The sequence below is a fragment of the Tachypleus tridentatus genome, chromosome 11 (assembly GCF_004210375.1).
Source record: "Tachypleus tridentatus isolate NWPU-2018 chromosome 11, ASM421037v1, whole genome shotgun sequence".
NCBI classification, from domain to species: domain Eukaryota; kingdom Metazoa; phylum Arthropoda; class Merostomata; order Xiphosura; family Limulidae; genus Tachypleus; species Tachypleus tridentatus.
This window is the reverse complement of record NC_134835.1, coordinates 29,731,783-29,759,305: the sequence shown is the minus strand read 5'-3', so window position 1 is coordinate 29,759,305 and position 27,523 is coordinate 29,731,783. Positions and strand designations below refer to the sequence as shown.

The 27,523-nt window shown below is 37.2% G+C and overlaps 1 protein-coding gene across 1 annotated transcript in view; it reads left to right on the top strand.

Annotated features, from left to right (window-relative positions):
* Positions 1-14,857, top strand: part of LOC143231329 (glutamate-gated chloride channel-like) — a 58,879-nt gene extending 44,022 nt beyond the window's left edge. The window contains exons 5-10 of the mRNA XM_076465877.1: positions 4,334-4,398; positions 5,983-6,203; positions 8,463-8,545; positions 10,925-11,065; positions 11,712-12,139; positions 14,564-14,857. Of these exons, the coding sequence (XP_076321992.1) occupies positions 4,334-4,398; positions 5,983-6,203; positions 8,463-8,545; positions 10,925-11,065; positions 11,712-12,139; positions 14,564-14,857 (1,232 nt within the window). The remainder of the gene's footprint in view (positions 1-4,333; positions 4,399-5,982; positions 6,204-8,462; positions 8,546-10,924; positions 11,066-11,711; positions 12,140-14,563) is intronic.
* The last annotated feature ends 12,666 nt before the right edge of the window (positions 14,858-27,523 follow it).

Sequence of the window (27,523 nt, the reverse complement as noted above, 5' to 3'; positions counted from 1 at the left end):
CAGTCCTTCTTGCTACGTCTTATGTGAAGATAATTCCGTTTATCTTCTGCAGAGCAAAATACGATCACAGAGTACGACCTAGCGGTAAGTTTTAAAACTCTTTACTTCCATATTACAGTCCTTCTTGCTACGTCTTATGTGAAGATAATTCCGTTTATCTTCTGCAGAGCACATCTGAGGATCTTGTTAGAATCACAGATTACTTTGGTCAGCAAACAACTGATAGAAATTGCGCTAAGTCAGCTATTCACTGATAAAATAAACTACAAAAACATGTATTAGCGCCTGCACAAGTAATGTTTTCCTTGGAAACAGTTTCTTCTCTAGACATAAGATTGTTAATAATTTAAAAGTTACCATTTTTGCTTTTATAATTAGATAATCAGTACTAACTGTGGCTTTTTGTTTTATTGGCCTCTGTTTTCCCTATCGCAAAGTGAGAAATGTTTCAGTTATTAGAGTACCATATGGAAAGCCAATGAAAGAACATTTTGTGTTAAATTACGCCAATTTAAGCGAGCAAGTTATGTGTGCTGTTTGTTTTATGTGTTGAAATGTCAGAGAAAACAAAATGAGGCATTCTTTGATGGATTGTTTAGGCAGAGTATTCATGATGAGACTTTGTAGAATGGACGGCAACTGCCTGTTGTGGAGACACAAGTCTTGAAGACGAAAGGCGAAAGACTTTCGAAACGTCGTCCTCTACACTCGTGTTCCACAACAGGCAGTTGCCGTCCATTCTACAAAGTTTCTTTAAAATGAAGCAGGTGTCATGTTTCTTGTTGTCGTCTCTGTCGGTCAGTTGAAGCCGATAAATTGATGTTTCTCGTATTTTTGTTTGGTGATCTGTTACGAGAAGTCTAGACGGTTTACTCGTTTACGTTGTGTGTTCATGTGTTAAAACAACGCAAGAGAATCACGTTTTTATGTTTCTTGTCTGTTTGTTAGCAAGTCGAGCTCCACTGGTGGGACAGCAGTAAGTTTATGGAAATACAGTTCTAAAGTTCAGGGTTCGATTCTAGGCGGTGGGCACAGCAGGTAGCCCAATATGATTTTGTTCTACAACAAACAAAGGCATTTAGGACTCAAAAGCTTGCATTTCGATGTAATTTCCTTTGATAATGAGAACTCACAACTTTGAAATAAAGAGTGTGTGATATAACCATAATACAGTTTTGAGGCTGGCATGTGTGAAAAAATCATCGTGGATTTCGAAATCAGGCGCGTTTGAGACGACAACTCTGAGATATGTAATCAATCTTGAGTAAAATAACAACGAAGAAGTTTAAATCATTGTGAAGTGATCATATTGAAGTTTAAAATGAGGCACGTCTGAAATTAGAAAACTTGGATCTGAAATAATGTGTTTTTAAAGTTATTACGATGTGGTCTCGAGTCAGGTGTACGTGAGACATTGATTTTTGGATTTTGATTAAAGCATTTATGAAACAATTAAGATAGAGCTTCAAATCACGCAAGTTTGAAATATTCCTGATGGGATTTAGAGTCAGACCCGGATGAGTTAATAACTCCCGAATATTAAGTCAGTGTGTGAAATGACCACGATGGAATTTAAAGTCAGGCCTTTGCGTAAAGCATTAACACTGATGTTTGAAATCAGACATGTGTGAAAAGTCACGCTGGAACTAAATCAGGCGTGTGTAAAATCAAAATCATTACGCTGGGATTTGAAGTAAGGCATGTGTGAAATGCTCATAACGGGTCCCCAAAGCAGACGCGCACGATCAAATTACCAATGAGCTTGAGTTAGGCGTGTGTGAAATGATCAGACTGTGGATTGAAATCATGTGTGTGTGAAATGATCAGACTGTGGATTGAAATCATGTGTGTGTGAAATGATCAGACTGTGTATTGAAATCATGTGTGTGTGAAATGATCATACTGTGGATTGAAATCATGTGTGTGTGAAATGATCAGACTGTGGATTGAAATCATGTGTGTGTGAAATGATATCACTGGGGCTTGGAAGCAGGCATTTAAAGGTTAACACACGTAGGGTTTATGTTAGGCATGTACGAAACAATCACGATGTTGTAGTGAGCTCTATAAAAGTTTTATTTACAGTTGAATAAGTTTCTTAGAGTCACTTTTGTAGCATATAAGTAAAAGTACCCGTCCCCACTAGCATGATAAGTTTAATTTAATCTATCAATTTAAATTATTTCGTGGACTTCTAAAGCTTTGGCTTTCAGCTACTTATAACCCCCACCGCCAAAAGTAATTCCTGAGCATTTCAGTCATGATACGACCAATCCAACATCGTAAATCTATGTTTTTATTATTTAAGTTACGTCACATTTTGAAATGTAGATGGTATTGTAAATAATTTCTAACAATTTAGTGTATTTGTTTGTTTGTTTTGAATTTCGCGCAAAGCTACACGAGGGCTATCTGCGCTAGCCGTGCCTAATTTAGCAGTGTAAGACTAGAGGGAAGGCAGCTAGTCATCACCACCCACCGCCAACATTTGGGCTACTCTTTTACCAACGAATAGGGGAATTGACCGTAACATTATAACGCCCCCACGGCTGAAAGGGCGAGCATGTTTGGCGTGACGGGGATTCGAACCTTCGATCTTCAGATTACGAGTCTAGTGCCGGGATTTAATGACGGTGAAACGTGAAAAACAGCATTGTAACGTACAGAAATATTACAAAGTTTTACATGCTCTTTTTATCCAAGTCAAACCTTTTCCTGTTTCTTTTTGTTGTTGTTACCAGAGTTCCATATGGCGTGTTTTTACTTTTCGTAAAAGTAACTTAAACTGGAAATTGTTTAGTAACAACAACATTATATGAAATCGATTTATATCACCGTATCAGTGTTTCTGTGTGTGTGTGTGTTTTTTCTTACAGCAAAGCCACCTCGAGCTGTATGCTGAGTTCACCGAGGGGAATCGAACCCCTGATTTTAGAGTTGTAAATCCGTAGACTTACTGCTCTATAGCAGTTCCAAGTTTAATATATGAGCTGTGGCTAGATCGTAATTTATAATAAATTACTTAACTTATTTATTTTTATATAAACTGACATTGTCTGTTTCTGCAACAAGAAAAACAACTTGACTGTTGCCAAAATTAATTGACTAATATTCGTAGATAACTTCAAACAACATGTACTTACAAAGAACCAAGTCATTTATCTCAGATTGTGGCTTTTAAACATTTATTTTTGGTAACCCCATTGAACAAATATATTGTAAACCGTGGTATCTGTCCGAAAAAGCTGTGCACGCAAAAAAACCTCAACATTCACATTTAAAATCACGAGAGAACAGTCACGAATAACGTTAATGACAAATTTTATTTAACATGTAAGATATACAACACTAAACTAAGGCCCAACATGGCCAGGTGATGAAGGCACTCGAATCGTACTCCGAGGGCCGCGGGTTCGAATCGTGGTTGTACTGAATGGTATTATTGATACCATTTTTTCTTCATTGAGTTGGTAAGAAGTTGTTTTTTGACTGGTCTCCTTGCCCTTCTAACGCAATTTCGAATGACGTAATATTCTTCAAACTTTTATCATATATCCCAAAAACAGATCGACCTTACTGCAAAACACAGCTAATGACGCCGTTTGTGTGAAAAAATGACTATTAAAGGAAATCAGCGGGTTCAGCGAGCCTACACCGGCCGCCATGTTGAAAATATTGTAAAATGACCATTTGTTTCAATGAATTTGCACAAGGGTGTACATGCGTCATATTGTACTCAGTTTGCTGTACAATATCTACCAGGGTGGTTCTAAACAGTCCCTGAATGTGTCGTTTAGAGACCTCCATGTTTCTTGTGTTTGGTCGTTAACTTTGTGAGGCACTGACGGGTTTCAGTCACCTTATTACTTCAAATTACTTTTCATAGCTCCAATCCTAAAAAAATAGTGCGAGAAATACCTTCTTTGTAGCCAATAAAAACGTACAAAATATTCGTTTTTTTTTCAACAAAATTTCCTCCACTGGTTCTTGAAGGGCCTATCAAACTATTTTACAGATATTTTTATATTGTTGCATTTTTATTATTCACTTTCCTCAACAAAATATATATAATTCCTTGTGTGTATCTATATTTATATGGCACATATACATTTAATTCCTTGTATACATATATATGTGACACGCATATTTACATCTGAAAAGAAAACTCACAGTTATTTGAAAAATGAAGTCAATTTTTGCTTAAATGTAATTACAACATAAATCAAAAACTGACTTGTCACATTAACATTTGTTTGAAACCTTAATTCAACTTTATTTATATTTCAAGTTTAAAATATTAATGTTTATTATTATTTCTTATTTTTCCCTTTAGATCTGACATGTATAAACGTCAGTGTTGTTCTATTGTCTCTCTCTTCTCCAGACGAATCCAGTCTTGTGAGTAAAGATATCACTTGTGGGGTACAACCCCTCCTGTACATTTCGAGCGAATATTTCTACTTGTTTTATGAATTTCTTTTAGAATTTTCCTCCGTATTTGTATTTGACCAAATACAATATTATATTATAAATGTTATATTATATTATATTATATTATATTATTTGAGAAACAAACAAACAAAATCATAATCTGATTCTAATTTGAATCATATTGTTCATTCCATGGTTGTTTAACTCACACGTGCGATATAATCTGTTAGAAATATTAAAATTTCCCCTATTAGAAGTCGAAAATATAGCAGAACTCCTAATTCCACAAAGAAAACTCCAATGTCTGTAATTTTTTCTCTAAATAATATACAATAAGATATTTGTATTTTAGACTACCTAAGAGGCCATCGAAATGACGTAAAAGGTAAAGCGTCGATCATTGCGAATGTTATTGTTTTTTTTTTTTATATTCTTATAATAAACTTGCAACAACTAGGTTATTATTGGACCTCCGTTTATCTATTTGTTTTTAGTACGATCGCAACTGAGTTTAATGTTATAACATGGCAAGTTAGTATTTTAAAAGCTATATGTTTATATAGCCTAAGCGCCAGTAGCATTAACCTGTGGACACAGGTAGTGCTGGGATATCAGACTATGCTATTTGTGTCTTCATTCTTTTGTACTACCGGTTTCGTGGCTTCAAAAATAACTCTTCAGGATACAATTTTAGTGAAAATCTACAACAGAAACATTCAAATAATTTTTCTTTAACCAAATATAAATAACCTAAATTCGTTACATTTATTTTCCAAATGTACAAACATGTAATTGTATTACAAGTATAAATTATGTTTGTAAATAATGTTCAAAATAAATAAAATTTGTCGAATGTATCCAATATTCTTTCCTCTTCAAATAAAATTCTAATTCTACTTCATCTTACTATTGTAGAAATGAAACCTATTTACAAATGAAATTCTAATTCTACTTCATCTTACTATTGTAGAAATGAAACCTATTTACAAATGAAATTCTAATTCTACTTCATCTTACTATTGTAGAAATGAAACCTATTTACAAATGAAATTCTAATTCTACTTCATTTTACTATTGTAGAAATGAAATCTATTTACAAATGAAATTCTAATTCTACTTCATCTTACTATTGTAGAAATGAAACCTATTTACAAATGAAATTCTAATTCTACTTCATTTTACTATTGTAGAAATGAAACCTATTTACAAATGAAATTCTAATTCTACTTCATCTTACTATTGTAGAAATGAAACTTATTTATTCCATAATTTCATACTCGTATTAATTTATTGTCTTTTCTATAGATATTAGTAACAGTTTCCATGGTTTCACAATTGCTGCTGACTTTACACAACCAGGCACTTTCTCCCCCTACTCCTATCTATTTAAAGTGGCACCAAACATTTATTTGTTATCGATTTTTAGTAACCTCTGAATTATGCATCCACCTAAAGATATTATTAAAGGAAGGATAAAAATATGGTAGTCTGATATTCCAGAGTTTATTATATATCACATTCTAATTACCTGTGATATAATTGTTAATACAGGAATACGATGTGGAATTCCTGGTACATCAAATGTGGTATGACCCGAGACTGATCTACAACAATACGGGTCGGTACCAATATTTAAACGCACTGAAACACTTCCAGAACATCTGGACACCAGACACCTACTTTATAAACCACGGAAAGTTAAAAGAACCACTTATACCTATTAATATTGCCCTCCAGGTATATCCAAATGGAAGAGTGTGTTATACTCAGAGGTATGTATTTTAGCTGAATCAGAAACTTATTCAAAACTACAAATACAATCTTAACTTTGTAAAGTTTTGTTGTTGTCGTTTTGATTTCGCGTACTAAATGACAGAACTCAAATTTTGAAGGTGATAAACCGAAATATATCCACAACGTATGAAAGGTACACGTTACTTTAAACTGCATAAAACACGAGAGAAAGAATTATTGTAAATATAAAAATATCACAAATAATAATCACGCAAATGAGACATGCTACCATTGCAGTTACAATTAAAATAAAGATGTCACCACCATCGCAATTTGAGCACGCCGGTATAAAAAAGAAAATACGTTATGATTAAAAATCATTTCTAGAAATTAAACGAAGTAACTTAAATTTAAAACAGCGTTCACGACTAGTCAAAATACTGGAGAAGACATTTCGTCAAACTTAATATCTTGCTACTAGTCAACTACTTGAATAATTTAGTCATGCGTAAAAAACATTAATCAGTGATGTCGAGAAACCCACTTGTTCAGAAATTTATATGCAAAAACGGCTCGTTTGGGTTGAGAAAATATTTTACATAGAAGAGCGAACAACGTTTCGACTTTCTTCGGTCATCGTCAGGTTCACAAAGAAGCATCTAATACCGCCCTCTACATTTCGACACACAGTTACACAACCCCTTTCAAACATGTGGTCAGCTTCCGGTCAGTTACCTCTTTCTTTGTGAACCTGACGATGACCGAAGAAAGTCGAAACGTTGTTCGCTCTTCTATGTAAAATATTTTCTCAACCCAAACGAGCCGTTTTTGCATATAAATTTCGTAAAAAACATTGTCTATAACATTGTCATTAGACGTTAATAAATTATACAGACAAATTTAAGTTTGGAAACATATGAATGTTAACGGTTTTAGCTTCAATTCACCGTTAGAAAATAAAGTGAAAAAAATTGTCTTACTAAAGTAAATGTTTATATAATTAGTATTTTTATTTTGTTTTTTGCAAGATTTTTTCCCTCATTCTTACTGAAATGGGTTGGGTAAGATCTACTTGTCAAAGTTTCGGGCTGAGGATTGTAAGAGCTGATGTTCGAGGAGTGATACTTTTAAATACGCTGCAGTATTTTGACTGTACCCCCTAGTGGCACAGAGGTATGTTTGCGGACTCACACCGCTAGAAATCATGTTTCGATATCTGTGGTGGGCAGAGCACAGATTGCCCATTGTGCCCAAAATATTTCAGCTGTGAAGCGTTAAAGATTGACAGTCTGTTATCCATTCAGTTCAAATAAACAGACAAAGCCTGTGAAGCGAAATCTGCTTTCGACTGGACGCCTTTCTTCTCGTCAGTTGATCAAAATCAGTATGTCCTGAATTTCATAGATCTGTGACGTTTAGAGAACTTGAGCATAAGGTGTCGTTCAGTTGAAGAAGTCCGTCCAAGTTCCTTACTGCAGTTGGTGATTGTGCACTTAGTATTTTGATTTGACGGTTAGAGGCCTCGTGGTGAAAAAGATTTCATGTTTCGCACCCACTTGCAAAGAAAACTTTCTCCATATTTAGAGGCCTTGGGGACGTTATTCAGCCAGACAACAGCAATCCAACATAGAAAATTGAATTCAACGGTGAGTACTGTTGAGTGTCTACCTATACTTTATCATTTCAAAATTCTAAAAGAAACAAGCACATTTTCTACACTTTTTTGGAGACTCACTGAAACACACACATACATATATATTTAACATTTTCCCTTCACTTTGGTTTAGCTTGATCTGAATTTCGCGCAAAGCTACACGAGAGCTATCTGCGCTAGCCGTCTATAATTTAGTAGTGTAAGACTAGAGTGAAAGGAGCTAGTCGTCACCACCTACCGCCAACTCTTGGGCTACTCTTTAACCAACGAAAAATAGAATAGACCGTTACATTATAACGCCCCAACGACTGAAAGGGCGAGCATATTTGGTGTGACGGGGATTCGAACTCGAAACCGTCAGATTACGAGTCGAGTGCTTTCACCACCTGGCCATACCGGGCCATCTGCATATTGTCAAAATGCTTCTGTCTGTTTGTTTGGAGTTAAGCACAAAGCTATACAGTAGGCTAAGCGTGCTCTGTCCACCATGGATATCGAAACACGGTTTTTAACAGTGTGAGTCCGCATGCATTCCGCTGTGCTACTCAAGAGAATATGGTTACATATCAAGTGTTTATATCTTTGCTCAATTTTACAGAAATGAGGGTACGCATATTTAGTGGTTTCATTGTGTTTTTTCTAGGAAAAAATTAGCCATGAACTGCCAAGGCAACCTCAACATATTTCCATTCGACAATCCAAAATGTTCTTTTGCTTTCGAGAGTGGTAAGTGAAATCTTTATAGTCATATTTTTAACACGTTTAATTTTTCCACGAATCAAAGAACTAAGTAAGAAAACATCAAAGCTTTTTGTTACAATTACAGATGTGGCGCAACTGCATGCGATCTGTAATTCTTTATTAACTGACAAAAATGGTATATTTTTATTAGGGTATATTTTTTCCAAACTTCACTACAGATAATCGCAGATATTACTCACAAAAAATATGTCTAATTTTGGCTAAACCTAATTCAATTGTTAAGCTGCTAAGTACAGTTAGAGATCAGGCCGGAAATATGCGCGTCTTCTGCCAAGCTGCCAATGATGATCGAATTATTGAGCTGGCCTTGGTTAACACAGTGAAGTGCAGGAAGATGGAAATGTTGGAGAGTTATAGTTTCCCCTCGTAATGTTTAATAAAATTACCTGATGACGCGTGTAACGTGGCGTTCTGAGAAGTTTTGAAACGTATTATTGTTATAATCCTGAAGAAAGTTAGCTTTTAGTCGTAATAACTATGATCGTAGTAACTGTGCTGTTTACTGATTTCCTGGTTATGTCACGTAATGGATAGAGTAACCTTAGTTATTGTCTGGAAAAAGAATCCGACGTACCTTGTGTTAGTAATATACGGAGAACGTTGATAAGGCAGCTGTTCATTAACAACCACAAAAAGGAACATATAAGCAACGCAGGGCAAACTTTTTTTCTCGTTCGCGAATGTTAGGGCATGTTCCTATGAAGACCATAGGTTATCTTTGGTATGCATAGGGTCAAAAAGTCTTAAGAAACCAATCTTTTTTTATTCCTATTCAGTTAGTTTTTTTTTTAAATCTAAAGCTAAACAGTGAATATGTGCCTTTCAGGACCATATCTACAAATAGTTGTTATTACTTCCTGCCGTTTATTTGAAAGCTAAAATCTTCAGTCTTCCTAATAACTGATAGCAAGCAATGTTTCGATTTGTTTGTTTGTTTTTGAATTTCGCGCAAAGCTACACGAGGGATATCTTCGCTAACTGTCCCTAATTTAGCAGTGTAAGACTAGAGGGAAGACAGCTAGTCATCACGACCCACTGCCAACTCTTGGGCTACTCTTTTACCAACGAATAGTGGGATTAACCGAACATTATAATGCCCCTACGGCTGAAAGGGTGAAAGTATTTGGTGTAGCAGGGATTCGAACCCGTGACCCTCAGATTGCGAGTCAAGCGCCCTGACCGCCTGGCCATGCCTGGCTTCAAAGAGAAGAAACGGCGTTCGGAAAGAGATATATCTATATGGTAAATAATATATTCAAATTATACCACACGAACATTCGTAGAATATTCCGTTCACACGAAGAACAATAGAATATTAGTATTTTAATTCAAACTTTAACCTCTTGTTGTTCTACTTCTGATGCTAGTGTGAAGAATTCATTCTCTGCTATTCTTATAAAACGACTTTATCGTATGAACTCAACAACTGTTGGTTAACGTATAGTACAATCATTCACTTACTAGATTCTTCTGCAAACAAAACCCATCACCTGTTTTACGACGGCCCAACTTTTACCTGTCTTAATGATTGACTTAAGTCTTCATAACAATCGTCTAGTGAGACCTGGATTAAGCAATGTGCATGAGGAGTGTTTGCACAGGTCTCCATCTTACATCCCCACTACTTCCTTCACGAGGACTGGACGTGATCCTTGAAGGAAGTGTATACATGACAATTAGATACAGTGAAAACTTCGTTTATTTATTCGTGTTTTATAATAACTACAATACATTCTTTGGCTTATTTTATTCACTTAGTCAACTGATCGTATGTAATGTTGTTGTTTTGAATTGAGCACAAAGCTACACAATGGGCTATCTGTGCTCTGCCCACCACCGGTATCGAAACCCGGTTTTTGGCGTTGTAAGTCCGCAGACGTACCGCTGAGCCACTGGGGGCGCCGCTAGAGTAAGTGTGTGTGTGTTTTCCTATATCAAAGCCACATTGAGCTATCTGCTGAGCCCACCGAGGGGAATCGAACCCTTGATTTTAGAGTTGTAAATCCGTAGACTTACCGCTGTACTAGCGGGGGACATTAGAGTAAGAACACAAAGTATTGCCAGTGGTGCTCTGAGTTGATTTGTGTGTGTGTGTGTGTGTGTGTGTGTGTGTGCTTAGAAAGATTTGACCCTCCTCATTAATAAAAGGGAAGTACTACGTTATCTGGATATGGCATATCAATGTTTTACCTTTTGAGGTAGGACATAAGCTAAGTTTTAACTAAACAATATTGGTATAACAATAGTAACACACAACTAATAGTCACATTTAAAATCTTGAACCAATTATTAACTTGTTTTTTAGTCGTTTACACTTTTATTAAGATTTCTTCTTATCGTTAGTGTCCCATGAAGAATCGGAGGTGAAACTAGACTGGAATACCTTGACACCTGACCTCAAGGATGCTTCGTCATTGAGAACTCATAATGCTTACCTTATCAAAAACGAAACTGGAATCTGCGATCAAAGACACACGTGGCGAGGTATTTTCAATCAGGGTTTAGATTTTTACCTGTATTTTACTGACGCTCATCAACTGCTTCTGGAGGACCGTAAAACTATTTTTGTTACTATATAGTTGGTTCTCAACTAAACAATGTATTAATAAATACTCATTTCGTTATTACCTTGTTCCTATATATACGGACTTGGTCATTTCGACCAACCTTTTAAATACCAGGAAACTATACAATTTTAATGTAGTGAGTGTATCTTCAATAAAGCTGGCAAGCTTTCAGTAAACTTCACAAATGTTCTGACCACAGATTCGTCTCTGAATTAATGGAGCCAGAATCTGAGTATAATGAGTACAATATTATAGAATTTTTAAGATCAGAAATTGTTGTTGTTGTTTTCAATTAAGCACAAAGCTACACAATTGCCTATCTGTACTCTGCCCACCACAAGTATCGAAACCCGGAATTTAGCGTTGTAAGTCCGCAAACATACCGATGAGCCACTGGGGGGCGAGATTGGACATACTTAAAGATTTCAGATTTCACTTGCACAATACTGTCATATCCTAAATGAATGTCTAAAACTGTTTAAGTAAAACTTTATATTTTGTCAGTTAGCTTCTGTAAGTGTTATCAGTATTTATTATCGTTTATTGATACATTCTGCCAACAGGTAACTACAGTTGTTTGACAGTCCTACTGGTCTTTACCCGAGACAAGTCCTATTACTACACTGTTGTCTTCGTTCCTGGAACTCTGCTGGTCACCAGCTCTTTTCTGAGTTTCTGGCTTGACATCAATGCTGTGCCAGCCCGAGTAATGATTGGTGTCACCACGATGTTGAACTTTTGTACCACGACCAATAGTTTTCGATCTACGCTGCCTGTTGTCTCTGACCTTAATGCCATGAACATGTGGGACGGTGTTAGCATGTTCTTCATCTATATTTCCCTTTTGGAGTTTATTGTGGTTAATTATCTTTACCGACTCAAGGAAAAAGAAGAAATCCCATCAAGCCCGATCTCCAACACCGACCAGACGAGTTACGAAAGTAAATTGAAATGTTGCCAAGTGGGGCGCTGGTGTAGAAACCGTAGACCGGTAGGCTCGTATGTTACATTAATAGTAATATATTCTGAACAGAGAAGGCAATTCTTTCTTACATATCCACTTATAAAGATTAGAATGCATTGACCTATACATAATAATCAAGTTTTGATATTGCAATGCAGATATTAAATTACAATAATAGTAAAATCAAGTTTTGATATTGCAATGCAGATATTAAATTACAATAATAGTAAAATCAAGTTTTGATATTGCAATGCAGATATTAAATTACAATAACAGTAAAATCAAGTTTTGATATTGCAATGCAGATATTAAATTACAATAACAGTAAAATCAAGTTTTGATATTGCAATGCAGATATTAAATTACAATAATAGTAAAATCAAGTTTTGATATTGCAATGCAGATATTAAATTACAATAATAGTAAAGATAAAAACTTACACATAAAATTGAAACTACAATACGGATATCAAATAATAACAATAGTAAGGCTTTCTTGGCATTGCAGATATTTCCTCTAATACATATAACAATGACACGTCTTTAACAGAACACGAATCGTCAAAGCATAGCATTCATATTACTAATCGTAATCCGAGGGTCGCGGGTTCGCGCCCGCGTCGCGCTAAACATGCTCGCCCTCCCAGTCGTGGGGGTGTATAATGTGACGGTCAATCCCACTATTCGTTGGTAAAGAGTAGCCCAAGAGTTGGCGGTGGGTGGTGATGACTAGCTGCCTTCCCTCTAGTCTTACACTGCTAAATTAGGGACGGCTAGCACAGATAGCCCTCGAGTAGCTTTGTGCGAAATTTCCAAACAAACAAACATATTACTAATACTAAACATATCGATTTTTTAACAAGTATTTAAAATTAGTCAAAGATAGCAGTATATTTCCCGGAGTTAAAACTAAGTTCCTTTAAGTAACCAAGCCGATCACTGGTCGTGGAAAAATCATCTACGTGATAGTGAGCTGACTTCCGGTCCACAATAAGCCATTCAATGTGATCACGACAGATTTATAAACTTGGTAGCGTACTCACTTCCGGTCCGCAGTGAACCATTCAGTGTGATACGATTGGCTTACTTCCGGTTCGTAGTAAGCCGTGTAGTGTGATCACGATAGGCTGAGATATGCCAAAATGTTTTTATTTTTCACTAAACGTGAGCTATAGAACGTGCTCATTTCTGGTTCGCACAGAGGTGAACAGTTTGATCAACTTTTGATCGCGTGCTAGCGTGTCATTTCAACATCACAAATTATAAAACCTTTTACATGTATAGTGAATCTTGATAATGAGGAACCTATTATTAAGAAAAATAAAAGTTTCTAGACGGCTTGAATGGGTAAAAAAACAGACAAACTTTATTACGTTTCAACTACCGGTACTGTCTGATCTTTTTCAACTACCGGTACTGAACACCTAATTTTAGCGTTATAAGCTAAGCCTTCGAGAAGCAATAGTTTTGTGAGTCAAAGCTATAAATATTAGAATAGCTCAGCTCATCCGCGGTTTAAATTTTCTTACCAAACCTCCTGCATGTTCAATAATCCATATACTTTAAGATCTGGGTACATATAAGTGTGACAGTGAATCTCTTATTATGGCTAAGAAGGGTTTTATTTGTATGATGAATATTATTTACTAGAGAACTGGTACATACATTGATATTTACTCTGAAAGGGGTCGGAGCAAGTGCTATTTATTCTGACCTACATGTAGCCCTACCATCAACATTCTACAGTAAACAAATTAATAGCAAAGACACGAAGAAGATGTGCAAGCGAACCTGACCCGACAAGAAGCAAGCAAACTTTAACACCTTTCCTACTTGTATTGTTTGTTTGTTTTGAATTTCGCACAAAGCTACTCGAGGGCTATCTGCGCTAGTCGTCCCTAATTTAGCAGTGTAAAACTAGAGGGAAGGCAGCTAGTCATCACCACTCACCGCCAACTCTTTTCCCAACAAATAGTAGGATTGACCGCCACATTATAACGCCCCCACGGCTGAAAGGCAAGCATATTTAGCGCGACGGGTATGCGAACCCGCGACCCTCCGATTACCAGTCGCACGCCTTAACACGCTGGGCCATGCCGGGCCGAAGGTTTTTGTAACCCCAAGATAGAAGTGGTTTACAGAGATACATGAGTACATATATGCAAAAAAAAACAACGAAATATAAACAGACAGAGCTTCAAGTCTAACATAGGTAAATAGACAGTGCTTCACAGTCTAACATAAGTATCTTAGTATCCGGTGTGTTGATTTAAGATGTAATAAAAAGAAAAAAAATTAATATATAAATTTACATATTTAAAAAAAATCACTGTTATAGTCATGTGTTACTTTACTTTGAAAATACAATTAAGCTTATAGAAAAAAATTAAACTAATTATTTGAAATGTTTCAGGGGTATACATTTACTGTGGTCTGTTTGCATTTACTTTAGGGAAGGAGTCACAAAGTAGAACCTAGAACAAAAGTTTGTGACATCTCTACGATGCCAGCACCATCTTTTGACAATAAAGCTGAACTGGAAAAAGAAACTCCTCTGTTTGCAAGGCTTAGGGGCTCAAGAAACACGCAATTGGAATCGTTTTCTTATTCAGGCTTAGCGAAAAAAATTGACACGATATCAAAAGTGTTGTTCCCTACCTTATTTTTTCTTTTCGCTTTTGGATTTTTCATAAACTACGCGGTAATTCAGTCGGCAGATAAAGAAAACTGGGTTCTCACTTCATGAAAAACCTATAATATTATGCAAAAAAGAACGTAATATTATCGTTAACATAATTAAAATGGAGCAGAGACCAAAATAAGTAAAAAATATCACATTTAAACCACTTTACAATAAATATACCTTGTTATATATTACAACTATTCGACTTGTATAAGAACATTGAACAATGTATATTTAGTCATTTTGTTTCTTTTTACGTCTAATACTTGGTGAATCCATTAAGAACATATACACTTTTGTTTTATTTAGATACATGTTTTCAAGCTACTAGAAATCTATACAGTTATTCAGAATAAAATAAGTCTGCATCCTTTGTTTACAAGTATAAGAATGCCTGGAATTTAAATATATAGATTTTTATGTTGAAAGCTCACTGTGATAACCACTTTTGCATCTATCTGTTATGCATATTTATCTATTAGTTATCCAATTTTATGTTAATTTGCAATTAACTTTTTAAAAGTTATACTTTGCTTGAAATTTACTGTGGCATATCACTAGTCCTTATGTAAATAACTTAGACATCATTTCACAACAGTATTTTCGTAAATTACTTCTTATGTTTCAATAGTATTTTATTAGTAAATTTTTACTTCTTTGGTATTATATTTCATAAAAAACTGAATATGGTACATAATATAGTCACTGTAAAATGGAAAAATGACTAAGGCTATCTTCCTAATTTTGAACTACTGACCAAAGGGAAGACAGCCAGTCAAGATCACTCTACCACCCACCATCCACGTTAATATGTTCACTAATAATTACCTACCCATGGTTTAAAGTACAAGGAATTTTATAGTATTAAATAGATGAGATCTCGGCTTGCCAGCTCCACAAACCAAACTTTTACCAGAAGGCCAACCATACACTTAAAGAAGTCGATTTTAAGGAAGCCTCTAGTTTTGTATCAATAACTGGTTGACTGGACAAAAATGTAAAGCAAACATCTGCAGAAAATCGTCACATTTAACCACATTATTCAAGTAAATGTTAAAAAATCCGGGAGTTTATCAGCTTTTAGAGTTCTATAATATAAGTCTTGTTAATCTAGAAGCGCAGAAATCTACACATAATATAGATACCCATGTACGATTTTTGTACACAGTACCCTTCTTATGTCAATAATATTTGACAATTTCAGGTTGTTTTAATTATCAAAAACAAGTTCCAATGTCATTGTACTATTGGCCATCTAAGCTGTGTCCATCTCAGGGATCAGATCTCGAATTATGTCGCTGAGCAACCAGGATGAGATTGAGTGTATTCTCAACAGTTCTTTAACCAGAGCACATAATTCATCAAGCGTACAATCTCACGCACACATACACGAAAAAAGACTAGAAGATTTGAGTGACCTCTGTTGGGAGAGTTGTTTGTTTCTTTGATTTTTTCATTGTGACGAGTTGGTGCAAACAAACTTTGTTTTTGAAAACGCTCACTTTTTATTCATTTTTGTTGTTTATTTTCGGATTGTTGTAATTCAATTTTGAATTGAATCCATTGTGCCATCTGCCTTGAAATAGGCTTAATAGTATTTGTGATTGGTATTCATATTTACCATGAAGAGTTTAGCTTACGATTTCTAAACAGAGAAGAACGAACTATTGAAATTACAAGCAAAATCTCCAGTAATTTACGTGTGCATTTTTCATTAAACGTTTTTGCTCCAAACTGTACTAAATCAAAATCCAGACAGGTGCATATCAAAACTGTTAGCAATATAATGAGATTCCTTGCCCGTTAAGATATAATTAAAGCTCTGTTAACATAAGAGAAAGATATGTAGTTTCTGGTAACCTAACTTTGATATATTTACGTAATTTTTTCATATTCTTCCGAAGAGGAAGAGTGAATCATTCGGAAGCACCCCGAGTTTGGAGTCTCGTTTGAAAACCATTACGTAATTCGTTTATTTCATTATGATTCAAATATTGCCAATTGTCAGTATGTTTCTCTTAAAATTATGTAACAAAACGAAGCAACAACAGTAGAGCTGTTCAGTTGTGCAATAATATTAAGCAACCCAATTGAATTTTTAAGAAAGAATAATAAATCACGTCCTTTTTCGACTCACAGTGTTTTCATATTAATTTAAGTCCAATTTGGCTTTGGCATATGCACGGGGTGTATTCTGTGAATCAAATAACCTTGGTTTCTCTATGGAGTTATTACTGTTTGTTTGTAAATTAATTTCATTTTAATAAAACCATTCTTGAAAGCACTGTTTTCGCTGTTATTTTATAATACGAGATATCAAAAGGTGGAATCTATACATCAAACTTTAAAATTCCAGAGTGTGAATTTAAGGAAACGGAATAAAAATAATAATAACTTAATTATACTAAAAATAGTGTCATTACATTCAGTAAAAGTTTTGGTAACTTGCTCTAGCGACAGAAATTAACAATATCTTTTAACTGCTTTTTGTTTGTTTGAGAATTTTGCACATAGCTGCCCATAATTTTGAACTAACAGACTAGAGGGAAGGCAGCTAGTGAATAACACCCGCCGCCAACTCTTGGACTACTCTTGTGAAACCGAGTCGTATAATTTGATCGTCACTCTAACAAAGCACCGAATACTTCAAATACCAATATCAATACTTACCAATACTTCAAAGTGCAGAACACGTTACCAATACTGCAAAGTGGAGAGCACGTTACCAATACTGCAAAGTGGAGAGCACGTTACCAATACTGCAAAGTGGAGAGCACGTTACCAATACTGCAAAGTGGAGAGCACGTTACCAATACTGCAAAGTGGAGAACACGTTACCAATACTGCAAAGTGGAGAACACGTTACCAATACTGCAAAGTGGAGAGCACGTTACCAATACTGCAAAGTGCAGAGCACGTTACCAATACTGCAAAGTGGAGAGCACGTTACCAATACTGCAAAGTGGAGAACACGTTACCAATACTGCAAAGTGGAGAACACGTTACCAATACTGCAAAGTGGAGAGCACGTTACCAATACTGCAAAGTGCAGAGCACGTTACCAATACTGCAAAGTGGAGAGCACGTTACCAATACTGCAAAGTGGAGAGCACGTTACCAATACTGCAAAGTGCAGAACACGTTACCAATACTTCAAAGTGGAGAACACGTTACCAATACTTCAAAGTGGAGAACACGTTACCAATACTTCAAAGTGGAGAACACGTTACCAATACTGCAAAGTGGAGAACACGTTACCAATACTGCAAAGTGCAGAACACGTTACCAATACTTCAAAGTGGAGAACACGTTACCAATACTGCAAAGTGGAGAACACGTTACCAATACTGCAAAGTGGAGAACACGTTACCAATACTTCAAAGTGGAGAACACGTTACCAATACTGCAAAGTGGAGAACACGTTACCAATACTGCAAAGTGCAGAACACGTTACCAATACTTCAAAGTGGAGAACACGTTACCAATACTGCAAAGTGCAGAACACGTTACCAATACTTCAAAGTGGAGAACACGTTACCAATACTGCAAAGTGGAGAACACGTTACCAATACTTCAAAGTGGAGAACACGTTACCAATACTGCAAAGTGGAGAACACGTTACCAATACTGCAAAGTGCAGAGCACGTTACCAATACTGCAAAGTGGAGAACACGTTACCAATACTGCAAAGTGGAGAACACGTTACCAATACTGCAAAGTGGAGAACACGTTACCAATACTGCAAAGTGGAGAACACGTTACCAATACTGCAAAGTGGAGAGCACGTTACCAATACTGCAAAGTGGAGAACACGTTACCAATACTGCAAAGTGCAGAACACGTTACCAATACTTCAAAGTGGAGAACACGTTACCAATACTTCAAAGTGGAGAACACGTTACCAATACTGCAAAGTGCAGAACACGTTACCAATACTTCAAAGTGGAGAACACGTTACCAATACTGCAAAGTGGAGAACACGTTACCAATACTTCAAAGTGCAGAGCACGTTACCAATACTTCAAAGTGGAGAACACGTTACCAATACTGCAAAGTGCAGAGCACGTTACCAATACTTCAAAGTGGAGAGCACGTTACCAATACTGCAAAGTGCAGAGCACGTTACCAATACTGCAAAGTGGAGAACACGTTACCAATACTGCAAAGTGGAGAGCAAGTTACCAATACTTCAAAGTGGAGAACACGTTACCAATACTGCAAAGTGCAGAGCACGTTACCAATACTTCAAAGTGCAGAGCACGTTACCAATACTTCAAAGTGCAGAGCACGTTACCAATACTTCAAAGTGCAGAACACGTTACCAATACTGCAAAGTGCAGAGCACGTTACCAATACTTCAAAGTGGAGAGCACGTTACCAATACTGCAAAGTGCAGAGCACGTTACCAATACTTCAAAGTGGAGAACACGTTACCAATACTGCAAAGTGGAGAACACGTTACCAATACTTCAAAGTGGAGAACACGTTACCAATACTTCAAAGTGGAGAGCACGTTACCAATACTGCAAAGTGGAGAGCACGTTACCAATACTGCAAAGTGGAGAGCACGTTACCAATACTTCAAAGTGGAGAGCAAGTTACCAATACTGCAAAGTGCAGAGCACGTTACCAATACTGCAAAGTGGAGAGCACGTTACCAATACTTCAAAGTGGAGAGCACGTTACCAATACTGCAAAGTGGAGAACACGTTACCAATACTGCAAAGTGCAGAGCACGTTACCAATACTTCAAAGTGGAGAACACGTTACCAATACTGCAAAGTGCAGAGCACGTTACCAATACTTCAAAGTGGAGAACACGTTACCAATACTTCAAAGTGGAGAGCACGTTACCAATACTGCAAAGTGGAGAACACGTTACCAATACTGCAAAGTGGAGAACACGTTACCAATACTTCAAAGTGGAGAACACGTTACCAATACTGCAAAGTGGAGAACACGTTACCAATACTTCAAAGTGGAGAACACGTTACCAATACTGCAAAGTGGAGAACACGTTACCAATACTGCAAAGTGGAGAACACGTTACCAATACTGTAAAGTGCAGAGCACGTTACCAATACTGCAAAGTGGAGAACACGTTACCAATACTGCAAAGTGGAGAACACGTTACCAATACTTCAAAGTGGAGAACACGTTACCAATACTTCAAAGTGGAGAACACGTTACCAATACTTCAAAGTGGAGAACACGTTACCAATACTGTAAAGTGCAGAGCACGTTACCAATACTGCAAAGTGGAGAACACGTTACCAATACTTCAAAGTGGAGAACACGTTACCAATACTGTAAAGTGCAGAGCACGTTACCAATACTTCAAAGTGGAGAACACGTTACCAATACTGCAAAGTGGAGAGCACGTTACCAATACTTCAAAGTGCAGAACACGTTACCAATACTGTAAAGTGCAGAGCACGTTACCAATACTTCAAAGTGGAGAACACGTTACCAATACTTCAAAGTGGAGAACACGTTACCAATACTGCAAAGTGGAGAGCACGTTACCAGTACTGCAAAGTGGAGAGCACGTTACCAATACTGCAAAGTGGAGAACACGTTACCAATACTGTAAAGTGCAGAGCACGTTACCAATACTTCAAAGTGCAGAACACGTTACCAATACTTCAAAGTGGAGAGCACGTTACCAATACTGCAAAGTGGAGAACACGTTACCAATACTGCAAAGTGGAGAACACGTTACCAATACTTCAAAGTGGAGAACACGTTACCAATACTTCAAAGTGGAGAACACGTTACCAATACTTCAAAGTGCTGAACACGTTACCAATACTGCAAAGTGCAGAGCACGTTACCAATACTTCAAAGTGGAGAGCACGTTACCAATACTGCAAAGTGGAGAGCACGTTACCAATACTTCAAAGTGGAGAACACGTTACCAATACTTCAAAGTGCTGAACACGTTACCAATACTGCAAAGTGGAGAACACGTTACCAATACTGCAAAGTGGAGAACACGTTACCAATACTGCAAAGTGGAGAGCACGTTACCAATACTGCAAAGTGGAGAACACGTTACCAATACTGCAAAGTGGAGAACACGTTACCAATACTGCAAAGTGGAGAACACGTTACCAATACTGCAAAGTGGAGAGCACGTTACCAATACTGCAAAGTGGAGAACACGTTACCAATACTGCAAAGTGGAGAACACGTTACCAATATTTCAAAGTGCAGAGCACGTTACCAATACTTCAAAGTGGAGAGCACGTTACCAATACTGCAAAGTGCAGAGCACGTTACCAATACTGCAAAGTGGAGAACACGTTACCAATACTGCAAAGTGCAGAGCACGTTACCAATACTTCAAAGTGGAGAACACGTTACCAATACTGCAAAGTGCTGAACACGTTACCAATACTGCAAAGTGGAGAACACGTTACCAATACTGCAAAGTGCAGAGCACGTTACCAATACTGCAAAGTGGAGAACACGTTACCAATACTGCAAAGTGGAGAACACGTTACCAATACTGCAAAGTGCAGAGCACGTTACCAATACTTCAAAGTGGAGAGCACATTACCAATACTGCAAAGTGCAGAGCACGTTACCAATACTTCAAAGTGGAGAACACGTTACCAATACTGCAAAGTGGAGAACACGTTACCAATACTGCAAAGTGCAGAGCACGTTACCAATACTTCAAAGTGGAGAACACGTTACCAATACTGCAAAGTGGAGAACACGTTACCAATACTGCAAAGTGCTGAACACGTTACCAATACTGCAAAGTGGAGAACACGTTACCAATACTGCAAAGTGCTGAACACGTTACCAATACTGCAAAGTGCAGAGCACGTTACCAATACTTCAAAGTGGAGAACACGTTACCAATACTGCAAAGTGGAGAACACGTTACCAATACTGCAAAGTGCAGAGCACGTTACCAATACTGCAAAGTGGAGAACACGTTACCAATACTGTAAAGTGGAGAACACGTTACCAATACTGCAAAGTGGAGAACACGTTACCAATACTTCAAAGTGGAGAACACGTTACCAATACTGCAAAGTGGAGAGCACGTTACCAATACTTCAAAGTGCAGAACACGTTACCAATACTGTAAAGTGCAGAGCACGTTACCAATACTTCAAAGTGGAGAACACGTTACCAATACTTCAAAGTGGAGAACACGTTACCAATACTGCAAAGTGGAGAGCACGTTACCAGTACTGCAAAGTGGAGAGCACGTTACCAATACTGCAAAGTGGAGAACACGTTACCAATACTGTAAAGTGCAGAGCACGTTACCAATACTTCAAAGTGCAGAACACGTTACCAATACTCAAAGTGGAGAGCACGTTACCAATACCGCAAAGTGGAGAACACGTTACCAATACTGCAAAGTGGAGAACACGTTACCAATACTCAAAGTGGAGAACACGTTACCAATACTTCAAAGTGGAGAACACGTTACCAATACTTCAAAGTGCTGAACACGTTACCAATACTGCAAAGTGCAGAGCACGTTACCAATACTTCAAAGTGGAGAGCACGTTACCAATACTGCAAAGTGGAGAGCACGTTACCAATACTTCAAAGTGGAGAACACGTTACCAATACTTCAAAGTGCTGAACACGTTACCAATACTGCAAAGTGGAGAACACGTTACCAATACTGCAAAGTGGAGAACACGTTACCAATACTGCAAAGTGGAGAGCACGTTACCAATACTGCAAAGTGGAGAACACGTTACCAATACTGCAAAGTGGAGAACACGTTACCAATACTGCAAAGTGGAGAACACGTTACCAATACTGCAAAGTGGAGAGCACGTTACCAATACCGCAAAGTGGAGAACACGTTACCAATACTGCAAAGTGGAGAACACGTTACCAATATTTCAAAGTGCAGAGCATCGTTACCAATACTTCAAAGTGGAGAGCACGTTACCAATACTGCAAAGTGCAGAGCACGTTACCAATACTGCAAAGTGGAGAACACGTTACCAATACTGCAAAGTGCTGAACACGTTACCAATACTGCAAAGTGGAGAACACGTTACCAATACTGCAAAGTGCAGAGCACGTTACCAATACTGCAAAGTGGAGAACACGTTACCAATACTGCAAAGTGGAGAACACGTTACCAATACTGCAAAGTGCAGAGCACGTTACCAATACTTCAAAGTGGAGAGCACATTACCAATACTGCAAAGTGCAGAGCACGTTACCAATACTTCAAAGTGGAGAACACGTTACCAATACTGCAAAGTGGAGAACACGTTACCAATACTGCAAAGTGCAGAGCACGTTACCAATACTTCAAAGTGGAGAACACGTTACCAATACTGCAAAGTGGAGAACACGTTACCAATACTGCAAAGTGCTGAACACGTTACCAATACTGCAAAGTGGAGAACACGTTACCAATACTGCAAAGTGCTGAACACGTTACCAATACTGCAAAGTGCAGAGCACGTTACCAATACTTCAAAGTGGAGAACACGTTACCAATGCTGCAAAGTGGAGAACACGTTACCAATACCGCAAAGTGCAGAGCACGTTACCAATACTGCAAAGTGGAGAACACGTTACCAATACTGTAAAGTGGAGAACACGTTACCAATACTGCAAAGTGGAGAACACGTTACCAATACTTCAAAGTGGAGAACACGTTACCAATACTGCAAAGTGGAGAACACGTTACCAATACTGCAAAGTGGAGAACACGTTACCAATACTGCAAAGTGCTGAGCACGTTACCAATACTGCAAAGTGCAGAGCACGTTACCAATACTGCAAAGTGGAGAACACGTTACCAATACTGCAAAGTGGAGAGCACGTTACCAATACTACAAAGTGGAGAGCACGTTACCAATACTGCAAAGTGGAGAACACGTTACCAATACTGCAAAGTGCTGAGCACGTTACCAATACTGCAAAGTGCAGAGCACGTTACCAATACTGCAAAGTGGAGAACACGTTACCAATACTGCAAAGTGGAGAACACGTTACCAATACTGCAAAGTGGAGAACACGTTACCAATACTGCAAAGTGGAGAACACGTTACCAATACTGCAAAGTGCAGAGCACGTTACCAATACTGCAAAGTGGAGAACACGTTACCAATACTGCAAAGTGCAGAACACGTTACCAATACTGCAAAGTGCAGAACACGTTACCAATACTGCAAAGTGGAGAACACGTTACCAATACTGCAAAGTGCAGAACACGTTACCAATACTGCAAAGTGGAGAACACGTTACCAATACTGCAAAGTGCAGAACACGTTACCAATACTGCAAAGTGGAGAACACGTTACCAATACTGCAAAGTGGAGAACACGTTACCAATACTGCAAAGTGGAGAACACGTTACCAATACTGCAAAGTGCAGAACACGTTACCAATACTGCAAAGTGGAGAACACGTTACCAATACTGCAAAGTGCAGAGCACGTTACCAATACTTCAAAGTGGAGAACACGTTACCAATACTGCAAAGTGCTGAGCACGTTACCAATACTTCAAAGTGGAGAACACGTTACCAATACTGCAAAGTGGAGAACACGTTACCAATACTGCAAAGTGCAGAGCACGTTACCAATACTTCAAAGTGGAGAACACGTTACCAATACTGCAAAGTGCAGAGCACGTTACCAATACTGCAAAGTGCTGAGCACGTTACCAATACTGCAAAGTGCAGAACACGTTACCAATACTTCAAAGTGGAGAACACGTTACCAATACTTCAAAGTGGAGAACACGTTACCAATACTGCAAAGTGGAGAGCACGTTATTTTTGGCAACAGTATACGAATTCTCAGATTTATAGTCCGGCGCAATGATCATAGGGCCACGCCCGGTCTCATTCTCTGTTTGCTAAGTCAGTGGTTTAAGTTAATTATGTTGTTGTTGTTTAGAATTAAGCACAAAGCTACACAATAGGCTATCTGTGCTCTGCTCACCACGCGTATCGAAACCCAGTTTTTAGCGTTGCAAGTCCGCAGACATGCCACTGAGTCACTGGGGGGTTAAGTTAATTATCCTTGTAAATGTAGTTTGCTTAGAATTCTTCACAAAGCTACGCAGTGAGATATCTGTGCTCTGGCCACTACGGGTATCGAAACCCGTTTCTATCTTTGTAAGTCGGCAGAAGTGCCGTTATGTTACTGGGGGAGTTGGGCATAAATATAGTAAAATGAGAGTTATACATACAGGAATAAACGAATAGCTTGGAACATTTACTGTTCTGAATGATTTTTATTTTTATTTTAAAAAATTAATATTGTAAAATCATATAACAAACACAGGAGATAAAGTCATCTATGAACACATAATTTTACCACTGCATTACACTGTTAATTTATTAATTTCATTGTGTTTTTTTTCTCCACCCTTTCTAAAAATAATTAATTCATTTAAGTTTTTAAGAAGAAACGCTCGTGTTATTAGCTTCTGATATTATATTAAGGGACTGCCAGTCAAAAGCTCAAAGTTTTCAAAACAAAAAAGGAAATATTCATTTCATCTTGTTAGTTTGTTATGTTCTTGAGATCTTCCTCTTGTTGAAGTATCAGGTCATTCCATAAGTAATGTCTGAAAAATCTAATACAGAAAGTGCATCATCATGTCTGTCTTTGTAGAAGGCCTTACTGACTAAAATATGCAGTAGGACGTGCATAAAAATGTTCAGACAAATAAAAGAAACTAACCAATCTTCACTTTTCTAAGTCATTAATAAAATAAACCCTTATTAAGATGGATGTGTCTCAGGAGCACATTAGGCATAAAATGCTTTATGAGTTTACAAAAGGCAATAGTGTAGCAGAAACTACACGAAACATTCAAGGTGTTTACGGTGTGGAGTCTTTCAGAAGTTCAAATCGGGTGACTACATCTTAAGAGATACGTTACGTTAAGGTCGTCCTGTTAAGTTTAATGATGACTTGCTGCTGGATGCACTTGATGAAGATTGTGCTGTAACAGTTGAAGAACTAGCACAGAAGCTTAATTCAACCCATTCAACAGTTCACCGTCATCTGCAACAGCTTGGAAAGGTGTCAAAACTTGGAAAATGCATCCTTTATGATTTGAAAGAAGCCAACTTTAGATCAAAACTGGACATTTGCACTTCTCTGCCCTCTCGTGAACGTGAGTCACCTTTTTTGAACAGGTTAGTGACTGAAGATGAAAAATGGATATTTTATAAAAATGTTAAGTGCCGCAGACAATGGCTCAGTGCAGGTAAACTGACTAAAGCACAACCCATAATGGACCTCCACCCTAGGAAAGTCTTGTTAAACATTTGGTGGGATATTGTTTGTGTGATCCACTTTGAGTTGCTGCCACTCAATGTAATGATTACATCAGACTTCTATTGTCAACAGTTAAAGCTCTTGAATGTTGCACTGAAAGAAAAGAGGCCTGCTTTGATCAGTCGTAAAGGTGTTGTGTTACACCAGGATAATGCACGGCCCCATACAGCAAGGATCACATCTGTAAAGATTGAAGAGCTAGACTGGGAAAGACTTCCACATCTTCCTTATTCTCCAGACCTTACCCCATCTGATTATCATGTATTCCAAAGCTTACAGAACTATCTTGAAAGAAAAGAGGTTGGAACACGTGAAGATGTCAAAACTACCCTCTCTACATTCTTTTCCTCCAAAACCCAAGAATTTTATAGAAATAACATTCAGCAGCTTATGAATCATTGGCAGAAAGTAATTAATAATAATGGAACATACATTATTGATTAAATAACATTAAATCCTTTCTCTTTTTCTGAACCTAAAATCGGACACTATTTAAGGGATGACCTGATACGTTGATCCAACAAATTTACGTGTTTTTTTTAGAGATTAAATCCACTTTATTTTAGCCCGACATGGCCAGATTCGAATCCCTCTGACATCAAATATGCTGTGGGGGTGTTATAATGTGCGGTTAATCATATTATTCGTTAGTAAAAGTGTAGCCCAAGAGTTGGTGGTGGGTGGTGATGACTAGCTGCCTTCCCTCTAATCTTACACTGCTAAATTAGGGACGGCTAGCGCAGATAGCCCTCGTGTAGCTTTGCGCGAAATTAACAAACAAATAAACCAAACATGATCGCCCTTTCAGCCGTGGGGTCATTATAAAGTTACAGTCAAACCCACTCTTCGTTGGTAAAAGAGTAGCTCAAGAGCTGGCAGTAGGTGGTGATAACTAGTTGCCTTCCTTCTAATCTTACACTAAATTAGGGACAGCTATAAAGTTGTAATAAAACAACGATAAAATAATAAATAATGTAGCTTAAGGCTACCTATTGTTCATTATGTAATGTATTAAATAGTACTAGCTGATATTTTGCAATAAGGTTTTCACGTGTCTGAGTAAAAATTTTTTTTTAAATCACCAGTATCTGACTTCAAATCATTTTGGTGTTATATCTCAAGTGTTTTAATACTAGAAACATAAACAAAAATATGGAGTTTAATCTATGTAGTTTTATAGAAAACGTTTATTGCATTTGTTATTTTGATACTTTCTAATAAATTGCGTTTTGGTGACTTACTTTCATATTATTGAAAAATATCTTATTTATCAAAGATTAGATGAGGCAGTCATTCTATTTTTAATAGAGGGCGTATTTTTATTTTTCACAAATAAAATATAAATCAGAGAGTTAAGAAGGATTATATTTTATTAAATATTAATTCTTATTTACTGTTTTTATGTACGTCAGGCTTAAGTACGAATGCGC